This window comes from Sander lucioperca, chromosome 24 (genome assembly GCF_008315115.2).
Source record: "Sander lucioperca isolate FBNREF2018 chromosome 24, SLUC_FBN_1.2, whole genome shotgun sequence".
Lineage (NCBI taxonomy): Eukaryota > Metazoa > Chordata > Actinopteri > Perciformes > Percidae > Sander > Sander lucioperca.
The window spans coordinates 8,100,163-8,124,386 of record NC_050196.1 but is presented as its reverse complement, the minus strand read 5'-3'; the positions used below and the strand labels follow the sequence as shown (position 1 = coordinate 8,124,386).

General features: G+C 40.0%; 4 protein-coding genes and 1 long non-coding RNA gene across 7 annotated transcripts in view; all 5 read left to right on the top strand.

The window, feature by feature from the left end:
* Positions 1-43: 43 nt before the first annotated feature.
* LOC116044660 (gamma-crystallin M3-like) lies at positions 44-1,885 on the top strand. The gene is made up of 3 exons (XM_031292064.2): positions 44-222; positions 328-576; positions 1,504-1,885. Exons 1-3 carry the CDS (start codon positions 208-210, stop codon positions 1,780-1,782), a joined length of 543 nt encoding a protein of 180 aa, XP_031147924.1. The 5' UTR covers positions 44-207; the 3' UTR covers positions 1,783-1,885.
* Positions 1,886-4,338: 2,453 nt separating this feature from the next.
* On the top strand, positions 4,339-6,266 carry LOC116044396 (gamma-crystallin M2-like). Its single transcript, XM_031291514.2, has 3 exons — positions 4,339-4,551; positions 4,666-4,910; positions 5,892-6,266. Exons 1-3 carry the CDS (start codon positions 4,543-4,545, stop codon positions 6,163-6,165), a joined length of 528 nt encoding a protein of 175 aa, XP_031147374.1. The 5' UTR covers positions 4,339-4,542; the 3' UTR covers positions 6,166-6,266.
* Positions 6,267-7,894: 1,628 nt separating this feature from the next.
* On the top strand, positions 7,895-9,278 carry LOC118494480. The gene is made up of 3 exons (XR_004896633.1): positions 7,895-7,905; positions 8,064-8,299; positions 9,137-9,278. It is a non-coding gene; the product is annotated as an uncharacterized LOC118494480 (long non-coding RNA).
* Positions 9,279-9,563: 285 nt separating this feature from the next.
* Positions 9,564-11,358, top strand: LOC116044680 (gamma-crystallin M2-like). Its single transcript, XM_035998722.1, has 3 exons — positions 9,564-9,733; positions 9,875-10,117; positions 11,007-11,358. Exons 1-3 carry the CDS (start codon positions 9,716-9,718, stop codon positions 11,280-11,282), a joined length of 537 nt encoding a protein of 178 aa, XP_035854615.1. The 5' UTR covers positions 9,564-9,715; the 3' UTR covers positions 11,283-11,358.
* A 5,054-nt stretch (positions 11,359-16,412) lies between these two features.
* The window catches only part of LOC116044690 (ETS translocation variant 5-like), a 13,641-nt gene continuing 5,829 nt past the window's right edge, over positions 16,413-24,224 (top strand). For 2 of the 3 annotated variants that reach the window (XM_031292101.2, XM_031292100.2), the window contains exons 1-8: positions 16,413-16,530; positions 18,997-19,062; positions 19,152-19,236; positions 19,473-19,520; positions 19,741-19,791; positions 22,553-22,661; positions 22,770-23,036; positions 24,036-24,224. The exon at positions 24,036-24,224 is cut by the window's right edge and continues 89 nt beyond it. In XM_031292101.2, the coding sequence (XP_031147961.1) occupies positions 19,015-19,062; positions 19,152-19,236; positions 19,473-19,520; positions 19,741-19,791; positions 22,553-22,661; positions 22,770-23,036; positions 24,036-24,224 (797 nt within the window). In that variant the 5' untranslated portion in view covers positions 16,413-16,530; positions 18,997-19,014. Of the gene's footprint in view, positions 16,531-18,979; positions 19,063-19,151; positions 19,237-19,472; positions 19,521-19,740; positions 19,792-22,552; positions 22,662-22,769; positions 23,037-24,035 lie in introns of all 3 variants that reach the window. The other variant, XM_035998720.1, reaches the window with a different exon arrangement.

The window sequence follows — 24,224 nt, the reverse complement described above, 5'->3', positions numbered from 1 at the left end:
CATATAAAACCAAATATTCACAACAACTATTGCATATTCTGACATACAGTGAAGTCTGCCACCCCATAGTGCTGTGCTCTGCCACAATATAGTGATGAGTCAAAGCTTTCAGCACAAGCCATGTGGAAATACTACGGCTGTGCGATGTATAAAAAGGGAAAAGGGTCGATGTTGAAGCAGTACATCTGAAATTAGCTCACAAAGATCATGGCCATGGGAAGGGTAAGTGAAACTTTTGATACATCTGTGACACAATAACAGTAAAAAAAAAAATTCAGATGAAAATGTACAGACAAATTGCTAATCAAGTCGCATCGTTCTTTGCAGATCATATTCTATGAGGACCGGAACTTCCAGGGTCGCTCCTATGAGACCAGCAGTGACTGCCCCGAGCTCACCTCCTACCTGAGCAGGTGTAACTCCTGCAGGGTGGAGAGCGGCCTCTTCATGGTCTACGAGAAGCCCAACTTCATGGGCCATCAGATGCTGGTGAGGAGGGGCGAGTACCCAGACAACCAGCGCCTGATGGGAATGAGTATGAGTGACTGCATCAGGTCCAGTCGCATGATCCCCATGGTAGGTTTGTCACGCTGAGCTGCATTAGAGCCCAGCCACACCACAAATTACAAGAGAGATTCCTTTACATTGTTGCAACTAAAAAGCCTTGCAAACCATGCAGTAAATAATCTGCCAAAGAGGATTCTGTAAAATGACTGAGCTGAAAGGACACCCTCCTCCACGTTGGACTCCAACGACATTCAAAGCAGCTTTTCTATTGGCCCTCAGAACAAATTTGTAAGTTGACCAAATGCAAAAGGCTTGTAGGACAACACATCATAAAATATTCTCAACTCAAAGTCCACTTACTAAACTTCGACCGTATCTCACAGCCTTCTTCAACGAATGGAACCTGCACAGGTGTGATCACGTAATCAGCAAAGTGCCAATCTTTGATTACGTGATTCTCCTGTGCAGGTTACAAGGCTGAGATATTCGGCTAAAAGCTCCTGGAAAAGCAAGTAAGTGGACCTTGAGTGCAGAATATTTTCTCAGTTTGTTCAGATCCCAATGATACAGTGATTCTGCCCAGAATGTGTTGCCAATATTGTAAATGATATTTGCAAACCCACTTTGTGATTCAAAGATAAGATGGGAACATTAATGTTTTAAACATAGTCTAGTTTTACAAAATGTATATTGTAAAAGCTTTTAATATCACCACTATGGAGGCCCAGAATGGCTGTGGTTGCAATAATGTTTTAATAACCTTTCTCAAGATCACAAGAGAAGTATCATGTTATCATGACAGTTGTTTTCTTATCACAACGGGTTGTTTTTTGGAGATAATGAAATCAATCTCCAGACCCCAAGGTAACCACGGCCGTCCTTCGTACACCAGTCTCATCACACAAGTGTAAAACCACTAATGTGTAGATCTAAAGGTTGGGTTTATTTTAGTTTCAGAAGCCCTCAGTCATTTCCATGGTTTTTCTTCATCTGCAGCACAGGGGACCCTTCAGAATGAGGATCTATGAAAAGGAGAACTTTGGAGGCCAGATGCATGAGCTGATGGACGACTGTGACAATATGATGGATCGTTTCCACATGTCTGACTGCCAGTCCTGCAACGTGATGGATGGCCACTGGCTGATGTTCGAACAGCCCAACTACAGAGGCAAGATGCTGTACTTGAGGCCAGGAGAGTACAGGAACCTCAGAGAGATGGCGATGGGCAACATGTCGAGGTTCAGCTCCATCAGGCGCATCATGGACTCCTGTTAAAATGTACTGGGAGGAAAAATAAAGCATGCTGAAATCCAATGTTTCTTGGCCTGTTATTTGGTGCATAATGAAAAACAATTTCAAAAATAAATAGTGACTCCTACTGGTTGGCCCTGTGCAGCCGTTTACTTTCACTTCATGTCAGCGTGTTATGAAATTCTTCCTTGCTGGTGCGTTTATGGAAACATTCAGTTTATTCCATCCTGTGAAGGGCTCATTGCAACTGGTCTCAATTCAAAACATGTAAAAATGCATATCTCCTTCAAAAACAATCCAAGGCCATTCTGTAGGCTTTGTGCAAAACGAAAATGCGTTTATTTCACATGGCAAGGTATTTAAAAATGACCAGTGCGTTTCGACTTGTCTTCATCAGGGTCATTGTCTGCAGTAACTTTGTCTGCATGCTCTGACATTCAATATTTGAAAGTGAGATATTAAAAATAGCCCACAGTGGAAACAATAAGCAAACAGGAAGGTTGTGAAAAAGGATCATGAAATTACAGTATTTCCTCCATTAAAACGGTTCAGCAGCTGACTCTCTGGACCCAAGTTAGTTTCCCTCAAGCACTTGAACACACCAAAAAGTTTGTCAGAACAGTCACTAATTGCAGCTCCATGACTCAGGCCAAGTCTCTGCAATCTGAACTGAAACTACTGGCCGGAGGGTACGCAAAAGTCAGAGTAAACTTTATTATCCTGTAAAGGGAAATTCATGTGGTCTTACACATCTCCTTAAAGGAAACACAACACAGGGTATGCAAAACAACTGTAAAGTGTAAAAACAAAGAAGAAGGAGAAACAGAAGTAGGGGGATAAAATGTTAGCATTCATAAGGTTTGGTTCATTACTTTTAAAGATATTTAATATCTTTAAGTGCATGTTTATTTAGTTTAAAACACTTATTGGTGGACATTGATGTCATTCTGACCACTCAGCTTCTGGATAGTTTAGGAAAATAAAAAATAAAGTCAATCCTTTCAAAAGTTCTTCACACTCTTTAATTTCATACCTGATGCTTAATGGGGCTCAAACAACAGCAAAGATGTGCTACAGTCCACAGATCCCTATTTTTTTAATAATTCACAGCAAACCATCGTTGTTGAAAACAATAAATTACTACTATAAGAAACTGATATGCTGATGTGTCAGAGTGCATGCTTCAATAGAAAACTCCCCATTTACCTATTGCTTTCAACCTGTCTCATATATTGTACTATAGGTTGATAGGGGACCTGTGTATCAACTGAATTTTAAGGTTGTTTTTTTTCATGCTGAAAGAAATGCAGAGACATGTTTGCATCTTTATCTTTAAGAAAATCTCCTTTTAACTTTGGCAAGGAGTAATTCCATAATTCCATAATTCAACTCACCTTGACAGCCTGACAACAGAGAAATAACAGTATTGTCGTGGTTGTAGTTTATATCCTTGACGTTCCACTTGCTCCGATGCCGCCGGAAATTCTGCCGGATTTCACTCATTTAGGCTGGATATCCGTTGCCTTGGGCTTCCTTTGTGTTGGCATTTTAAACTCTGGTGGATTTCTGAGGACTATGGTTAATTGCTCCTCAGATATCTGCAGGGTAAATCCACACAGCTAGTTAGACTATCTATCCAATCTGAGTTTTCTGTTGCACGACTAAAACAACTTCTGAACGTACACACGTTCCACCAAAACAAGTTCCTTCACAAGGCTATTTTGCAGCAGCAAAGCGTCTTTTCTCGGTCCAAGACGATTGTGATTGGTTAAAAGAAATGCCAATGAACCAGAGCATGTTTTTCTCCCATTCCAGAATACAGTGTGGATTAGCCAGACCGTCCTCTGCAGCGCTGTGGAGGAAGGTCTGGCAAAGATTGTAGATATTGTTTAAAGCAACTACAAGGAATTTTGATTTTGGACAAAAGCGTTACAGCACCACCGCCTTGTGTCGTAAAGATCTTGATCAGGCTAACACGTGCAGGATGCATAGTGATGAGGTACTGTATCTATTTGTGGCTATGCAAGATTAATAACTGTAATATGACAATGGTGAAGTATTTGCTGTAATTGATTTAAAACCGTGTCTCACAACATATTTCATAAATGAAATCGACATTGTACATACCTGTCTAAGAGGAAGAGTTCCAATTCAGGATCGGTTTTCAATTTTTGTAATTCTCTAAATTTGTTGAATGACCGACCAAGTTTGACTCGTGTTTTTACCCATGCTCTATACCTGTCCTTTTTTAGCTTTTATTTAGTTTTTCAGTCAATTCTTTTTTTTTTCTGTCTTTGCTGACCCTGCCCCAGTATCAGCTGTAATAACCACAAAACATAGGGTCAAAATTAATATTCTCTAAATAAAAATCTCCTCCTGCTTCCTTTTAACTGGCTAACGTACAACTCACTGCAAAACTTTGGGAAAATGTAAACATAGGCTCTTCTGGTCTGCGTGCCATTAATCGTTGCGTCTGATTTTGCAGGGTGGTTATTGTAATGTTTTCATTTGCAGCTGTCGTGAACATACAGGAGATCATTTAACATTGCTGAATCACTGTGTTGCACTGACCCTCTGCTTTCACTGTTCCAGCATGTGTTTGATACAGAGTCACCATCAGACTGGAACAAAAGCCAAATCAAACAGCATCAACACAAGCCATTTTGCTGATATGTAAATCTACCTCATTTGGGTATCAAAGACTTGCCGCACTCTGCACATTTTGTTAATCAATAAATACGTTGATGGGGCTGCAGCAGAGAATGAGGTTTACAGTGCATCCAAATGGGGAAGGTAAGATAAAACCTGCTACTACAGCTCGTGTGCTTTTTAAAATTCCTTTTAAGATATTTATGTTCAGAAAATACGCACATTCTATAAGTAAACGTTTTTACTCTTTTGCCACAGATCACATTTTTTGAGGAGAAGAAATTCCAGGGCCGCTGCTATAACTGCAGTAGCGACTGTGCCGACCTGCACACATACTTCAGCCTCTGCAACTCCATCAGGGTGGAGAGCGGTGTGTGGGTGATCTATGAGAAACCCAACTACAAGGGTTTCCAGTACATCCTCAGCCCTGGGGAGTACGCTGACAGCCAGCAATGGATGGCCTTCAGCGAAAACGTGAAATCCTGCCGCCCCATAAAGAATGTAAGAGTCCTCATTCATGTCAAATACAACAAAGGATTTTAGGTTTGACATAGTGTTTGGGCAGTCAACAGCAGAACAGGACTGAGCTCTGTGAACATAACAGACTAAACGGGCAGACAATAGCAAAAGTATTTGGCAGCAATTTTCTAATAAGTTAGTAAAAAAGATGTTAAAGGGGAATACAAGCTGAAAAAACATGGCTAAATGTTAACGCTACAGTAATACTTTTATATTTACAATGGGCCAAGTGACTGATGTCAAAGGGGTTTCTCGTAGTGACAATCCCATAGAGAATTATGAACCAACTGCAGTTACCCTTAACTCTACAAAGAGTTTTAGTGTCTCTGCTCATTATTTTGATTTACGGACCATACCTTAAGTGTTTTGGTTCTGTCTCTCAGCGTCCAGATAAACTGCTACCTGCCCAGCACCCAAGATAGACAGACACAGCGACTAGCTGCTAACCATGGCAGGGCGTTTAACATCTAAGGATGCCAGATCCTTTTTTTCTTTCTCAGGAGCTGCTGGAGACCAAACTAAGCTAAAAGGACGGAAACACGACTCCAAATGTCTGCTGGTTGTGAAAACTGGCAATAATTCGCTGACACATTAGCCACAACACGAAACGTGTGTGACTTGTTGTAGAGTTAAATACAGCTTTACAGAGCCTTATAATAACTATAAACTCTTATGCCACGTTTAAATAATTCTAAAGAAAATGAGGCTTATGTGTGGATTACAAATGTTAGCTAAACAAATAGCAAAAATTCAAAAGATACAGAATAAATGTATTAATTCCACTTTGAAGTTTAATGTTTTTGTGGGTTTAGCGACATATTTGGCAATCATTGTTTTGGGCTGAATGTAGCCTTCCACCTGATATTACTGTATGTTTCCCAGAACAAATGGATCATCTCATTAGACCAGTTACAGGGCTGGGTATCGAACCTCAACACCTCAAATTTTGTCTTGTGTTTTTAGACGTATGGCAGTGCGTGGAAGCTGAGGCTGTACGAGAGGCCAGACTTCGGAGGGAAGATGGTGGAGTGCTCTGATGACTGTCCTTCAGTGTATGATACCTACAAGCTCCGCGAGGCTTACTCCTGTGTGGTGACCGATGGCGCCTGGGTGTTGTACGACCTCCCCAACTACAGGGGGCACCAATACCTCCTAGAGCGAGGCGAGTACCGCCAGCACGGCGACTGGGGGGCAGCCTTGCCTGGTGTTGGCTCCTTCCGCAGGATCACCGAGTTTTAACCCTACCTCAGCTTTAGCCTTGACCAGGAAAGGGATCAAGACCTTTCCAAATGCCCACACTCTCACACAACACCATCAATAAATGAGAAGCAAAACACTGACTGTTCTTATGTTCTTATTTTGTAAATGTGTCCCATGCAAGATCACTGGTTTGCGATAATGGACATAATTGATCACATCATTTGAGATAGTAAACGCTGAAACATTGTTTTCTCATAATCACAACTTGAAGGTGTACTACAGGGATTAGGGGGACTCGCAAGAGGCATCCTGACTTTTAGTCCTCCCATAATGCAACTCAGCAGCTTCTTTCTTTAGACCCTCCCTGTCTGGTACACCTTTAAACTCCATGTCTCCAGATTGTAACAGACGTTTTACTGTTATAAATTCTACAGTCTCTAAACTCAAACTAGTAAATTGACATCAACAAGTAAAAGTGGTGGACCTTTTTAAATGTCTCATTATCTCCAGTCAATAGTGTTAGTCAGTTTCATTATGAAGGCATTCCTCTCTATCTTGTTAAAAAGGAGAACAGAACAAAAATAAGGAGAAAAAAGTGAAAGTAGGCATATAGATAATTACAGTAAATTGTGACAATGAGATAAGTGATAAGACAATGCAATAATAAAACAGTCATCTCAGGATAACTGATTAAATATGACCAAATCTTTTCATTCCAAACACCACTGCACCTCATTTCAATGCTGTTTAACTTCTACAAGAGAGGAACGCAGGAGAACAATAATTAAAATACGTCCCGTGGCTACTCTACAACAAAAACAGATGCACAGTTCCCCTGCAGCCAAGAACACACACGTGTATACACAATATGTCTGCTGTCTTTCATTACAACGAAAAAGCTATCCACATCTAAATCCCTGCCAGCAGACACTCGCTGCATTGTTCATTACACTCCACAATATCAGTGTTGATTTACCTACAGTGTTCTAGCATCCTTACCAGTTGTAAAAATGTAAACTTTTACCTGAGGGTGGTGCCAGATGAAATCCGCCTTGATATTTTCATTATTTTTTTGTGACAGCAGCACTAGACGAAAGGTCAGGTGGGTCACCACATACTTTAGGATTCATCTCCTGGGGACTATTAATATCTGAGGTAAATGTTGTAATGATACTTTTGAATGGACAGATCATTTTATTACTGAGTGCCAATTTGTTTCCATAATGTAGGTGTTTTATTTACTGTTAATGCTCTTATTCAGCATTGTTGGCAGATGTATATATATATATATATTTTTTTTTTTTTTCTGATTTTATAGAGTATTACATCATCTCCATAAAAACACTATTTCAGAGGTCAAAAGTGCACCTTGTTTCATATAAATCAGTTATGCCATGTGTAAAATACACAACTCAGTATCTCCTGTTAAGTCTCTGGAGCCTTCCCGCTGTGTCACTGACTCAGCTCAAAAGCGTTTCATATCAAACCAGATGTACTGCAGTGCCCTTGTTTTTTGTCAGCCCGCTTTGCTGCATCCAGTGGCTTTGGGATGCTTTGCATTTTGCGTTTGCATTGTTTAGGGAAACAGGATTCACTGCTTCAGAACAATGCGATAAGCCTGGATAAATATTGGAATCGCTGATTGAATAATCCAGTTCACACAAAGCAAACCATGTGCTTAGTTTTATTGTTCTTGTTCTGTATAAAGAGAATATTGGAGGTGGTTGCTTTAATGTTTTACATAGCACACCAAACCCATTGATATTAACTATTGAGAAGGTACATTTCACATATTTAGTGCCAGATATTGAATGTAGAACAACATGTACATTATTTTTAAAGATAAATGTGAGCAAACTAAACATACTATAAAAACCTATATAAAAGCTACTTGACAGCCTTAAGCATGTCATATTTTGACCATATTTCTTTTCCAGATCAGCTTTTGTGAGGACAGAAAGTTCCAGGGTCGATTCCACGGGCGCAACAATGACTCTGGCAACCTACACACGTACTTCAGCCGCTGCAACTCTGAAGGATTCTGGGTAATCTACGAGATACCAAACTATATGGGCTACTAGTAAAGTAGGTGCTCAGCCCAGGAGAGTACCCAGACTACCAACACTGGCTGGGCATCACTGACACCATCAGGTCCTGTCGCATTATTAGCAGCGTAAGTTAAGAGAGAGAAATACTGCCAAACCAGCGTTTGCCCATAAATCATGTACACTTTACATTATAAATATTTTCCAAAGCATGACACAGCAAAACAAATCTGAACTCAAGGTCCACTTACTAGCTTCTTCCAGTGCTGTCAACAGCATCTCATGGTCTTTATCAGAGGATAAAGGACTTATTCTTTCACGGTATAATGATAGATACCCCTATTTAATTTATTTCTTATGTGGTATATATAGCTAGTATGTACAAACGCACAAGATCATCCATTAGCACAGTGTAGCATATAAACTGTTGCACTGCCTTCTTCAGTTGCTCCAACGTCTGATGTCCGAGAGTAAAGTTGCCAGTGAAGAAGCCAACGGACTGATCTTTTTTTTTTATGAGATTCATTTTCAAAAAATACCATATTTTTGTTGTACTCCACATTGCTGCAGCTCCTCTTTTCGCCCTGTGTGTTGAGCTCTCTGTTTTAGCTACAGAGTGAGACATCTCACTTCTGTACCATCTTAGCATTATATATATGTGTTACAAAGTGACGCACGTTCGTCCCAGAAGTAAAGGCTGGACTACAATAGAGCTGTTTGGAGCAGTTTGTGAACCGTGTTTTCTGTTGGAGATGGTAAGTCCCTTTGGGGTGGACTTTGGGCTTTTTCACTTTGTAAACTTATAGCATGCACAAAAAAGATATATAACACAATAAAGGAAAGGGAAAAAGGCAAAAAGCATAATATGAGCACTTTAAGGGAACCCTAGAGAGCACCTCATCACTTTTCTTTCTACAAGTTTTAGTTGTTGTAAATGTTTAGTGTCCTTCATTTCTTGCTTCCAGGTGGGGGACTCGTGGAGGCTGAAGGTTTGGGGGAAGCCAATCTTTGAAGGCCAGCTGATGGAGGTGACAGACAACATGCCTGTCTTCCACGAGCGCTGGCACAGCTGGGAAGTCCACTCCTGCAACGTGTTCAAAGGCGCCTGCATCTATTGCAATATGCAATATGCAATATTTTCATGTCAATTTATGTATTTGCTCCTTACTGCTCATATACTGTATGTTTTGTAGACTGGGGATAGGAAATGGTAACTGTCAGTGATTACAGTATATGCAATATAAACTATGTAATATGAGTGAACATAAACACGTATTAAACATATAAAACAATATTACAGCATGAAATAGCAAAACACTGTGACAGCATTATGCATCACCACAGGAGCAATCAAACAGACCCCATGTACTTTAAAACAAGTGCAGCATCAGCTAATGTGCCAAAGTTAATGGAGAGCTCATTTGAATGACAATACTTCTCCTGGCAGTGCATTTCATCAGCCTTTATATGAAAGTGGACCATCAGTAATGCAATGTGAATGAGGGGCTTTGATTTGATAGGGTGAGGAGAGACATAAGGTGACTATGGAGCACACAGGGAAGGTGAGTACTGTAACTGTGCTGTAACAATATGACATGATGCACCTCATGCTAATTGCTGAATGGTAGTACATATCATTCAAATAGCTTAGCTTTAGTGTTATTTCTATGAGTGGATGCTCTAACACAGAATCCTGTGTGCAGATCTTCTTTTATGAGGAAAAGAACTTCAAGGGTCATCACTATGAATGCAGCGGTGACTGTCATGAGCTCAGCGCTCACTTCCAGCGCTGTAACTCCATCCGGGTGGAGAGCGGGGCTTGGGTCATTTATGAGAGACCCCAATATAAGGGCTACCAGTACGTCCTCAACAGAGGGGAGTACCCCAACTTCCAGAGCTGGAACGGCTTCAATGACACCATCCACTCCTGTCGGCTTATCAGACATGTAAGTTATGGAAAACAGCTTTTCAGCCAAGGCTAGAAATGTTTGTATCACCTACAAGATAGTTGAATATAAACGTTTTTTTCTGACCAAGCATGAAGCTGGTTTTTACATCAGTTTCTTTATATCCAATATGCTGATATTCTGGGTGTCCTGGTTCCAATTATGCTCTTGTTTCCCCCACTTATAGCAATGCAACTGTGTGGGTATACCATTATACTTACATTACATAATATGGTGCTGTATTTATCTTATCCTATACTGTAACAAAACATCCCAGTTTTAGTCTAGTAGTAGTAGTGTAGTAGAACTTGGTTTTTCAGTGGATTTGGATTTGCGCCTTGTGTTTTCCCTAGGTTTGTGGAAGACCTAGGTCCACGTATTTGGCATATATATATATTATTTTTTAAATTGCAATTTCACAACTCTAAAAAGCTAGAGCAGATAATAAATAAATAACACTGAAAAAGCTTAAAGAAAAAACTTGCTAAAGAAGTCCACTGTGGACCAACTACATTTCTACATTAGATCTGACTAAAGTAATTTAGTTAGTTTTGATGCTCACATTGATTTTACTACACAAGGCTGTCTGTATGAATATAAAATACATATTTACTAATGACCCATGGAAAGTTAAAGGAATAGTTCAACATTTAGGAAAATACACTTATTTGCTTTCTTACTGAGAGTTAGGTACAAGATTAATAACACTCTCATATCTGTCTGTTAAATATGAAGCGAACCATGAGATGGTTAGCTTAGCTTAGCACAAAGACTGGAGACAGGGCTAAACAGCTATAGCCTGGCACTGTCCAAAGGTTAAAAACCTGTCCACCAGCACATCTAAAGCTCACTAATTAGCATGTTATGTTTTGCTTGTTTAATGTTCAAGCTTTCTAGTATGCACAAGATTCGCATCTACGAACGTCCAGACTTCAGCGGCCAGATGTTCGAGCTGAGCGAGGACCTGCCCAACCTGCTGGACCACTGGCGCTATCGTGACATTCACTCGTCTCACGTCCAGGACGGCTGCTGGGTTTTCTATGAGCATCCAAACTACAGGGGGCGCCAGTACCTGCTGGAGAAGGGCGAATACAGACGGTACCCAGACTGGGGGGCCCAGCATCCATCTGTGGGCTCCATTAGACGTGTTGTGGACACATCTTAAACCTTCCTGTTTCTCACCTTCCTCCACCCATTACCCTGAACTTAACTCACCTGCAAATAAAAGCACACAAACTGCAGCAGAACAGATGGGAGTGATTTGGGGTTGTTGTGATTACAAAATAAAAACGTACGTAAAAAAGGAAACTGCACAAATAGAGAACAAGTTACATTTTAAACTGCACAAAGAGAAAACACATACATTTTTGAACATGCACATAACAGCGTAATTATAGAGGCCATCCACATGATAAATGTTTATATTCCTTGATTTAAAGTAGAAACTTGGCCTGCTTTTGGTGTTAAGGACGAAAGATCAGGGAGTAACCAAAAACAATATGATCCATCTTCTGGGGGACATGAATATTTACTCCATATTTCATGGAAATGATCATTTTCGTATCATTTGCATTAGGCTGGCTGTGAGTTGGATGCTGGTAGCTCTTTATTAGCTTAGCAGTGGGTGCTAACATCTGGTGGCTAATGAGCCACCCGGCTGCAAAAGCCCACACTGATGATTCAAGAGTATTCACCAACAGGGACCCGTGGTATGTAAGCAGCCATTGTTCTTTAGATGTCAGCCTGTGCCAGAGAACAATACAGCAGAAATCCACCAGCCAGCTGGTGCACAGACACAACAACAACAAAAAGATACAGTGTGTTGGACACAAGCCACTTTCGGACAGATAATGCCACCTGCTCCACTTGCTTTGTCTTTTTAGCTGTAGTTCTTTAAGTAAACTTCTGCAATGGATTGTTTGACCTTTATTTTGTAAAAGTGCTGCAGAGCATCTGGACTAAACTCCATTTAACAACTCATTAACATTTACTATTTAAGACTTGTAAATGTCCATGTAAATTGATGGATTGCTGTAGAAAAAATGCCTTTATTAATGTGTGTTAACATTTTTAATTACAGAAACTGTGAGAAACATGTGACCCCAATTTATACTTATCAACAGTCATAACAGAAGACTTGATGGCTTAGTAAAAAGTGATAGTGGTGGAAGACTTATTCAGATCCTTTGATTAAGTAAAAGTAGAAATACTGCAATATAAACATTTGGAAGAAAAAAAATGTTAAAGTCCTGCATTGAAAATAGCCAACAATATTTATAATATCAAGAGTGAATTACCTCATAATCAGAAAAATGGTCCATATGAGTGTTATATATTATATTATTGGGTTAATATTATGGCTACAGTAACGTGTAAAGGCGCTGACACACCAACCCGATAATCGGCCGTCGGACAGTCTGGCGAGGTCAGTGACTCGAGTCTGTTCGGTGTGTTCCGTGCCATTTTGGCTGACCTGACATGTTGCATCGGAGGGCGGGCAGTCGGACTCCATGACCAGTCTGATTGGTGGAGTGCTAACCCGGAAATGACAAGCGGGATGAGCGTGACTAACGCCTCTCAAAATCTGACGAAAATCTTTTAAACTGACCTTTGTCGATCTGAAATGAAGACAGATTCAGCAACTGCATGGCCTATTTCTCGCTTAAAATGTTTTCAGAAACACGTTTCGGTGAACTATCTTCTTAAAATATGAGAGCGTATTCTGAACGAGCCGCCATTATGCCCCGTTGAAAAATCCGGGAGCAGCCAGACCCACGTGACGCGTTCATCCAATCAGCTGCCGGTTTTCATTTTTTGGGTGACAATACAGATTAGTGCCGCCTGCTGTTATGGAGACGTATTACACGCTCAAGTCGGCCTCGCTTCGGTTTGTTCTGAGGCACTTTTTGGACCTCAGGGAGCCGACTGATCAGTCCAACTGCCTTTTCTGCCAACGGTCGGCCTTCAGGTTAGTGTGTCAGGGGCTTAAGTTAATGAGTACAGGAGTCTTTTAACCATCAGGATGCAGGAAGCAGGCGTACAGTAAGAGCCACCTAGTGGTGCTAGAGCTTCATTACACAGGACAGAGCTTTCATCACAATCTGGACTCTGTATGGAAACCCATTAGGGAAATAAATAAATAGATATAAAGTTGGGGATGAAACAAAAAAGCTTCACCGTAGTAAGTCAACATTATTAATTATGATATAATTTAACAGTAGCTATGTAACTTAAATCAATCATATATTACGCAAATATTATTCAGTCCTGATATTTAGAGCTAGTCAAAAACTATTTAAGAGTTATAATATTGAGAATTAGGAGATACTAACTTATAATTATGACTCAAAGCTGTAAAATACTATAGCATCACCATATCCCATTTGGTTTTCTTTTTCTTCTTCTCTCTCACCACTTGTTTGCACCATGTGGTAACTTTGCATCAGTGCTGTCTAAAACCTTAATGAATTGCAATAATATGTATTCACAGAAGACAAAAAAAGATAATGCATTATGTTGATGAACGGGCCCTCGAACTCCATGCATGTCGGGAGTGCCAGCAGCTCCCAGTCGACATGGCCATGTATTTCCATGTTGGATACTGCAATGCAAGAGTATGGAAAATTACATATTTCAAATTGTGCGCCACTTCCTGTGTCCACTCTGTGGCGCTAGAGAACACACTAGTGTATACGTCATGTTGATGTATATCGTATTGCTGTGTAAAACCGTTATGAATTGCAATAGTATGTATTTCCAGAAGACAAAAAAGATGATACATTATTATTTAGCATTACAATTTTTTTTTTAAAAGTCAGCATGTAAAATGAACCCACCAAAAGACACAGAGAATATTTTAATAAACCTTCAGCAAGGAACAGAAGAAAGAACATCATAAACAACCTGCGGACACATTTGATAAGAAACTATAAGATTGCAGTGTGTCATTTCCTGACACAGGATATGTTAGATTATATCATGCTTGTTGATCTGCCAGAACGGATGAATACAAATATGTAATGTGACGTGCACACGGTAGTAGACGTGTGATGGCCGAGTAAACAGGAGACGCTGCAAATCAGTAACAGAGCTGCTGAGCTCAGCTGATGTTTGAACTGGAACTTTTATCACCCACAGATCTATCTCTGGCATCCCCTTTTGCTGATCAAGCCATTTCTAAGAACACAAACAATCACTGTGCCCTGCAAAAGAAAAAGAAAAAAAACATCCACCTGAACAGGTCACTCAGTCTGAAGTCATCAAACGGGACTTTGATGTCTACTGTGCATAAACATTCTTTAACTTGCGTGTATGGAACAGTTTCTTTGCAAAGTCAAAAGTTAAGAAAAGCATCATTTTTTGTGCATAGACAAAAAAAGAACATAAGGAAGACTTAAATGCTGATTGAATCTGTATTTAGTGGGTGTTGCCGTCTACAGAGCTTTCTCAAGACAATACAGAGCTACAATAACTGCACTACCTGTTGTGTATGTGCATCACAATTGACATTCCTTAAATTATGTAGTCTGGGATCATGCTCTTCAATTACAGTGTTCAAAAGGGGAGCATTGCGTTGCATTGGGCCTGCTGCTGCTGCTGCTGCTGCTGCTGCTGACCTTCAAACTTTTTGTTAACTGTTCATAAGTCGTCATAACTGCAGTGATTTTATACTGTTCTTTTGTCTCAGATTTTCAAGAACCATCAGTTCTCAAAGACTGTACACTGTACAAAAAACTTCAATGCCTGCCTCTGAATACACTAAATACCAGACTTAATACATAATCAGGTGGCAAGCTCTCTCTGCAGCAAATGGTAATGAAGTGAAACGAGATCAAAGTGGAATTAAAAGTGGAGAAACTGTTCTACCACCCACTGAGATGAATGGACTTTGAAGCAGTCATGTGTGATGCTGGATTAAACCTGTCAAACATGCAGCAGCTACATAACTGCCTGTATGTCTCTGGTGGCTTGTGAAGGCTTGGAAAAGAAAAGCAAGTACAGCATTTCTACACCTCAACAAAAGCATCCTCATAAAATGTCATGCATAGTTTTTATAGGAGGGTAAGGTGCAGTCATTAGCTTATCGTTAGTGGATAACAAATTAATGGATTGAAAATCCATTAATTGAAATTATCATTAGTGGCAGCCCTAAATAAGACTAACTTATCATACTTCACGTAAAGTGGGATTGAGAAGAACATGGGCTAAAGAGCTGCATTATCCTTCCATGTTTCATCAGTTCATCATGGACTACAAGTAATTTTGTGGGCCCGGATATTCACCTAACGATAAGCCAATGACTGCACCTTACCCTCCTATAAAAACTATGCATGACATTTTATGAGGATGCTTTTGTTGAGGTGTAGACATGCTGTGCTTGCTTTCCTTTTCCAAGCCATCACAAAAATCCATTAGTGCTCAATTGATTCATTGTTGAACATATTAAATGCCATGAAAATAGTGAACATCACATTTGAGAAGCTGGAAACATAGAATGTTTAGCATTTTGCTTGATAAATGACTTAAACTATGAATTAATGAATCATGTTCAAATGATCGACTTATTGATTGAACAACAAATTCTTTAAGCAGTACTCTTATGATGAGTTTATATAATAATAATGAATGGTATTATCCACAGTAGTAGTACTAGTAGTAGTAATTGTTTAATTATAATGGCACAATATGTTATTTTAGGCATCTTGACTCTATATGTAGATGAAAATGAATATTGCATTGCAAGTGCCCCCTTAATTGTCAGTTACTAATGCCACTGTGTTCATTATTATGCTATTATGCCAAATCATATTGACCAGTATATTTGGTAAACTACGACGAATAAAACAAATAAGTTTTCCTTAATAAATTGCATTAATAAATATATAATAAACTGTATTATTGGATATATGAGTTAAAATCTTTATAGTGTATTCACAAACAAATAATTATCTAATAGTAGCAGTAATAGTAGTAAATTAAGTAATTATTACATATAATAATACATTAGCTAAACCATTCTGTTTATTTATTGCTATTTTTACGATTATTTTATTTGTTCATATACATGTAGAACTGAGAATTTAGTTTAGATTTATTTATTTACTTACTTATTAAATGGAATTGATGCTCTGGCACTTTAAGAGAGCTTTGGAGCATGAATGAAACGCGGCCATTCATAAAAAAAAAAACAAGGGACGGTTGTCAGAGCAGTCTTGAAGACGATTGGCTCGCCCTTTGAATGACTTTGTGTTCTAGCCAATGGGAGGGCAGCACAGGGCTCGGGCTTAGATCCAGCGGTCAGAGCTCTTCATTGAGGAAAATCCACAGCCGAGTTTTGATACGAGGAGCTGCAGGGAATGTAGGGGAGGAAGTCTGCGTTCATTTTCACACTGACAAGAAACTTCACGTATCAAGTGAGTCCTGCATTGTTATCATATCACTTTATAAAAACTAGCGTGCATACGTGGGCTTGCTTTGTTTTATTACATCAACGGCGTCGTCGCGTTTTTTTGCTGGCTGTGAGCAGATATGGGTTAAGAGGCGAACGCCATTTTCTGAAAATCAAAGGCAACATTGCGTCCATTTCCCCGCATCTGTCAGCTCTGCAGCGCGGTATTTCCGTTTGCAGCAGCTGTCTTTACGGCCTGTTAGCATCAGTAGCAGCGTGAATCTTTCTCTGTGCTCTGTGGTAAATTTGTCAATGGTGAGCTGGTGTCTCTCTCTCTCCCTCCCTCCCCCTCCACCCCCCCCCCCGCGAGAATCAAGTTTCACATTGAGAAAAAAACAAGGTCCCACGATACGTGCTGGCCTCTCCCGTGCGTCACGCCAAACTCCATTCACAAATCTTTTATTTTAGTATTTGTTCTGTTTATAGTCAACTTAACAGGGTGAAAAGACAAGGATTACGAGTCATATCATTTTATTTTGTGTTGGGCTCGTTTGAGCTAATTAACCAAACTTCCAATACCACAATTCTTCGAACAAAAGCAGTTGTAGCGAGGGCTGTTTACTTACTGAAGTCCACTGCATTCATCATCAAAGGAAAAAAAAAAGACATTGTGAAACATTTGTGACTTTCGCATGTTGTAATCATCATCTAACAATTATGAGCTAAAGCTATGAGACCATTTATCTTTTAGTATTTTAAATTTAATTGAATTTAGTTTGATTAACTTCTATAATGTGCGTTTGAATGGGACCCATTTTTCTATCACCTATGCTAATGGATGGCTTGTAAAGTTACTAACTCATACTAAAGCCATAAAAACACGTTATTGAAGTTATGTTGAAAAGTATAGCCTACATGATTTCTGATACAATTTGTTAACAAATATCAAAACAATAATTCAACCATAAAGTGAATTCTTGACCGTGGGAACTGTACGTGTGTGACTAGTGTGTTGACACCTGAGCCAGCTCCATTCATCCATGACAACTGTGAGATGTGGTCAAAAGCTCAGACAAAGATGTTTTTGAGTTGAGATTATTTTGCCACACAAAACAATGATTAAATTCTTAAACATGTTTTATCCTTTAAAGCCTTTATATAATTGACATATACGTACATCAGTTGTGTAGTCATGTTCAGGAGATTTCCCAAAATGGGACACTATTCCTTTAATTGCCTTCCTATAAACCTGTTACAGCCACCTATTCTTCAGCAGACTGGAACGCTTCAATTAAGTGCATTAGGTTATATCATGTTTGACCACTTGATAAAACTCTTTTTCTTGCTGTGATGGTGTTTAAAAAAAAAAAAAAAAAAATGCCTGTAGTTTTTGCGACATTAAAACAAAGATTTATCCAAACTACATTAATGATTAACAGTGCTGCTAGACTGAAGGAAAATGGGACTATAGGGCCGCTTGAATATGGAAAAAATATTGAAATCACGATTATATAACACAATTACTCATTGACTTTTGGAAAGATGTTGCATTTATTGAAGTTAAAAAAAAAAGACAGTGAAAAAGTTAACAGATCAAGTGAAAACACCTGGAACTGTGATATTACCCTTCATACTTTTCATTCAGAACACAACACAAGACAAAATAAGAGTTAACGTGCAAAACATAATGTGCAAACGTTAGGAACAGCTCACAGGCCACAACAAAATAGGGAGATGCACAGTCAACTTGACAATAATGAAGTGACATTTATGAAATAATAATGCAAACAGGAAGGCGATGAGGTGGTTGTCTGTATCAGTGATGTGTGAGAGTGTATGGATGCAGTGGAGAATGTGTGGAACGTGAACATGTTGTCAGTAGCTAACTAAGGAAATAACTAAACAGAATTAAATCATAATGGTGCTCGGTCAAGGGAATGCTGCACACTGGTCCCGGAGCAGGCGGGGTTAAATGGCCTGGGAGGACTGGCCAGCCTCAGCCACAAACTTGCAAAGCTCACAAGACAGACCACAGTATGCATGCACGACAACAGGCTCAGGGCCGTCACAGCGAAATAATAATTTTTCTCGATTACTTTGTTTTTAGAGATTATTAGGAGCCAAAATTGTAATCGCGATTTAAAATTGTGATTAATTGCACAGCCCTAATGGACTATACAGCTGCTTTCCTGTTTATCTCAACTAGCATCACCTATTCAGACGTCTTTGAAGACTAGTTCCTCCTGCAGCTTGTATTCATGTCAGATTTAAGTTACAGGAGGTTGCATAACGCTGCCATTGATGATAAAGCTTTTATAGTCACTGTAAACCTCGCTGTGGGGTCAGTATGTCAGCAAAACGCAAAGATACATGAAAAAGATGATAGTTTTATGGATGTTGTAGTAGTAGTAGTAGTAGTAGTAGTAGCAGCCAATGCATTGTGCTTCTAATATATTGTGCTTATCTGTCCTCCCACCCCTCCTTATTGCAGGGTGAAGACTCCTGCAACATGGACGGCTTTTATGACCAGCAGGTCCCTTTCGTGGTCCCAGAGAGTGTGAGTTTTTCAGAAAGCCGATCAACGACTGATTGCATTTAGGGTTTACGATTTACGTTCACTAAACAGTTTTGTTGTCAAACTCCTAGAAATGTCACGTAGAGGGAGCAGAGAGATGTCTCAGCGACCGGAAAAGGAAGTTCATGGACACAGAGCTGGCTCAGGACACAGAAGGTAGGCTCATCATGGCGTCATGTCCACATGGAAAAGGGTTTGCTGTGTTGGTATTTACTGGTTACCTGGAAGAGTGAAATGGTTGTCTGGGAGAGTTTTGGAAAGGAATTTGGTTACAATATAAAAGTTATTTCACTAAGGAAAGTAATATTGACTACGCATATTGTTACGTCTATTTTTTTATATATATATATATATATATATATATATATATATAATTCGTCACTGTCTTGCAGAGCTCTTTCAAGATCTGATCCAGCTCCAGGAAATATGGATCGCAGAAGGTGAGACCTGCAAGCGTCATGACACAAAATGCACAAATTTCTGTATGCAGTTCTCTGATTTTAAAGCCCCTTCCACAGAGAGTATTAATGGGGAAATATAGGAAATAACTAACTAAAGCAGAGAAATATGAAGCACTCAATACTGTATTAATATTGTATGAAGAATTAGTAAATGTGATAAGAAGGGTCTTTTAATATTCTGTCTTTTCCCCTTTGACAGCTCAGGTTCCTGATGACGAGCAATTTGTCCCAGATTTCCAGTCCAATAACTGTGAGTAGCTGCTCCTCCTGTAATATTTATAGAGAGGGCTCAGAGTTGTAAAACAGCGAACAAACATTTTGTAGAATAACACATGCTTTATTTATGCCTCGACGTGTGGAAATAGCCCCAAACATTTGCTCTACTTAGACCTGTTTGAGTGACTTTTTCCTGACAACTACAGCACCTAGCTGATTATGGAAATTACTAAGACTAAAAGATGACACATGATACATTTGTAAGCTTTAAAAAAAAAAAGAAAAAAGAGATTTAAGTCTTCAGTAGAAGCCAATGGGCTCGGGCCACAGATGGTGTTGACAGTAAATAAACTACAACAATGGCAGCTTTATCAATAAGTACAGTAGTCTCGCATTGTCAGATCTTACTTTATGAGTAAGGTCTGGCTACACCACACACAGCCTATATCCTCAATGTTCCACTTCCGGTATTGCTCTGTTGCTGCTGGAAATTCTGCTGGATTTCACTCATTTAGGCCGGATATCCGTTGCCTTGGGCTTCCTTTGTGTTGGCATTTTAAACTCCAGTGGATTTCTGAGGACTATGGTTAACTGCTCCTCTGATCTCTGCAGGGTAAATCCAGACAGCTAGCTAGACTATCTGTCCAATCTGAGTTTTCTGTTGCACGACTAAAACAACTTTTGAACGTACACACGTTCCACCAAAACAAGAGCACGTTTTTCTCCCATCCCGGAATGCTGTGCGGACTAGCCGGACCCTCCTCCGCAGCGCCGCGGTGTAGGAAGGTCTGTCCAAGCGAGACTACATCAACACATAAATTTGGCAAAAGGAGAAAGAAAACACTCTGGCTTGTTTGCATTTCTTTTAACCAATCCCAATCGTCTTGGACAGAGCTAAGCTCCGGACGCAGCTCTACAAATAGTCCCAGCAAGGAACTTGTTTTGGTGTCTTCTTGTCTTGAGTGGTATTCACTCTGACATTCTGGTTCTGCTTCGGATTCCGTCACGCGGGATCTCCGATCGTAATCAGTCCTTCACTGACCAATCAGCATTCATTAGCAGAATGCTAGCGTGCTATGGGCAACAACGACTCAACCTGTAACAAATCGAAAGGGCATAAGTACTCGTTCATTCAACTTTTGACCTATAATCCATGTTGAACTTGCAAAAACTACAATCAAATCTGAGATTTCTCAACGACAATCAGGCGAAAGAGACACATTTAGCCGTCTAGCTCCATAGGGTCCCATTCATTTTGCACTGGACCGTGATCACCCCCAGTGGAACTCTGGTGGAACTGCAACCAAAGTAGGTACAATGGGGCTTAATAGGGAGTGGAACGGCTTTCCGTAGACGGGCTTTGACGGTAACACACAAATACCAGAAGTGGAAGGGCACAGCCTGACATTGTACTTGCAATGTACTTCCGTTGCACCAGACTAATCAATAAATAAAGTAGCAATACTACACAAATACTCACAATATGTTTTAGGATGTATAATCTGTATAGTAACCAGTAACTAAAGCTGTCAGATAAAGGTAGTGAAGTACAAAGTACAATATTCCCTTTCTATTGTAGTAACAGTATAAAGTTGCATAAAATAGAAGAACTAAAAAAAGTAAAGTACAAGTACCTCAAAATTGTACATTATTGAGGCTTTGTACAGTTTTTCTTATAGCGTGTGTGAATGAATACAATCCATGTACTCTCCAGGGCCAATGGTATAAATAAAGTTTTTATTTTGTTTACGATGTTACAGTATATGACCCTCACACCAGCCAGCAGTGGATCTGTGCCAGTTAGATGATGGTAGTCATGTGGTGCAGGTAATGGTACCTTAAAATAATGATGTCACAGATAAGACCTGGGGAAATGGAACATTTAGTGCCGCTGCCAAACACGTACTGCATGTATTTATTGCTGCTTGACAGCTGCCTCAACTGAACGACTCCCGGTCCGGACAATAAATCTGACAGCGATTGCGTTGTGGATGGAAACATCGCCGCAGAGTCCAGGAAGGCTGAGATCAGATAGGAGGCTTTCCTTCTTCTGCTCAAACACAAAACTCAAATGGGAGCCACGGTGGTTTACGTCTCTAAAAATAAGAATCCGAAGACATCGCTGTGTCGCTTAAAAAATGTTTGTTACCAGGAAACTGTCAGAGGCTGGTTATCTTTTTTCCATTTATGCCATTAATTATACTTTTCAGATGGTAGGGCCTCTTAGGTATTCTGTAACAACCAGGCTTATTCCAACTGGTCACGTTTGTATTTTGTTTAAGACAATTGTTAAAATTGTTGACAGTATTTTTGTCGGTTAACCAGGACCATTTTTATCTGTGGCTTTGAGCACACAAAAAAACACAATTCTGTTCACTCACATTGTATTGAAGTGATGGCAGAAGTCTCATCAATAAATATCTAAAAACCTTAGCATTTAAAAAATAAATAAGTAATACATCATATTTATATAATAATATCAAAATATATAATATTTGATACTCTCTTAAGTCTTCTTTTTTGATAGTTAAGTATAATCTAATACCATTTCATCTTCTAAATTCTATTATATTGTTATACTGCATACTTAACAGTATTTTTTTTATATTTCTTACTGTCCTTTCTGTTTTTATTCTTTATCTATTAAGTGAGTGTTGTAGATTAACCGGAGTCAAATTCTTTGTTTGCGCAAACCTGGCCAATAAATCTGATTATTCTGATTCTGAAAACAAAGTATAAATGTGTGTGTGTGTGTGTGTGTGTGTGTGTGTGTGCGCGCATGTGTATGTGTGCAGTGATGTTTCATGGACTGCCTGTCAGCAAAGTGAAGAGAGAGCCCAGTCCGTCCAAAGACGCGTCTCCCTGCAGAACGCCTCACGCTGACATGTGCCTTTATAGTTACAGGTACAAAATGACTGTCCTAGGCCAGTGTGTTGTATGATTTTTATCATAAATATATGCATATCATGCAGACGTCTATGATTACAGCTGCTTCCTGTTTTCTCTCCTCAGTGCCTGTGAGAACAAGCCAGCTGGGCTCAAAGCTCTGACTCCAGCCTCCACACCCGTACAGTGTGGCTCCACCCATCCTGCAGGACCTCCACCCGTACAGAGGCAGTTGCACCCGTCTGCCCCCCAGCTGACCAATAACTGCCCCCCGGGCCACGCTCCTGCCCCGAGCCCCTCCCACCACCGCATCCTCCCACAGCCCAACCAAAGCCAGCAGTTTGCTCTGCCTCATGTCAGCTGCCCCGGTGCATCTTTTAGCACAGAACCAAGGTGAGTTTTTTTTTTTTTTTTTTTTTTAAAGATTATATTTTTGGGGCATTTTTAGACCTTTTATTTTTCATAGGACAGATGAAGACATGAAAGGGGAGCGAGAGGGGGAATGACATGCAGCAAAGGGCTGCAGGTCGGAGTCAAACCCGCGGCCGCTGCGTCGAGGAGTAAACCTCTGTATATGTGCGCCTGCTCTACCCACTGAGCCAACACAAAAGTTAATAATTTTTTTACCTTTTATTTAACCAGGAGTAAAAACCAGCAGCACAAATAATATGGTATCGGACATAAACAAATGTATAACAATTTCAAATGGAGACAAAAAACTGATATTAAGATAGATGAAAGATATAAAAACTTTTGAAACATCATACAGCCAGATGTGCTGGATTCCAAGTCTTTTTAGAATCGATTTGAATGCGTCCAATGAAACCAGCGCCCGAAGATCGATGTGGTTTTGTAAAGGATTCCAAGCCGAGGGAGCACCATACTTAAACGCCCTTTTTCCCCAGTTCAGTACGGACATAAGGGACCGTTTAGATGGAGTAACTTCCTGTCCTTTATTGTAGGATCAGATGTACACCCGAAGGTAAGAATGAAGCAGTCCAAGAACAGCCTTACAAATAAGAACATGGCAATGGTTAAGTTGGTATACAAGACCAAGCATACAATGAACAATGATGAGTCAGGGCTTTGAGATTTGTGATAAATCTCATTGCTCCATGGCAGACAGTATCCAACATGTACATACAACATCGCCGTAGTCCAGCACAGACATAAAGGTGGCAGCAACCAGTCTCTCTTTGGCCTCGGAAGGAAAAGCAAGTTTCTAAAATAAAAACCCAATTTCAACTTCAATTTTTTTCACCACTTGCTGGATGTGAGGCTTAACTGAGAGTGACTAATCAATTATTATTCCAAGATACATGGTTTAATAGCATTTTAAGCTGGAAACAAGCAAGTTCAAACCCTGAAATCTGGTGTTCTTCCACGCTGCAGGTTCCAGCGGCAGCTGTCGGAGCCCTGCTTGTCTTTCCTCCCTCCGGAGAAAGCGGTCAACACGGCGTACCAACCCTCGAGCCGTGATGGGCGCCCGCCGTATCAGCGGCACCTTTCGGAGCCCCTGGTTCCCAACGGCCCCAGAGGTTTCAAACAGGAGCTGCTGGATCCACGATACCCAGAGCCGGG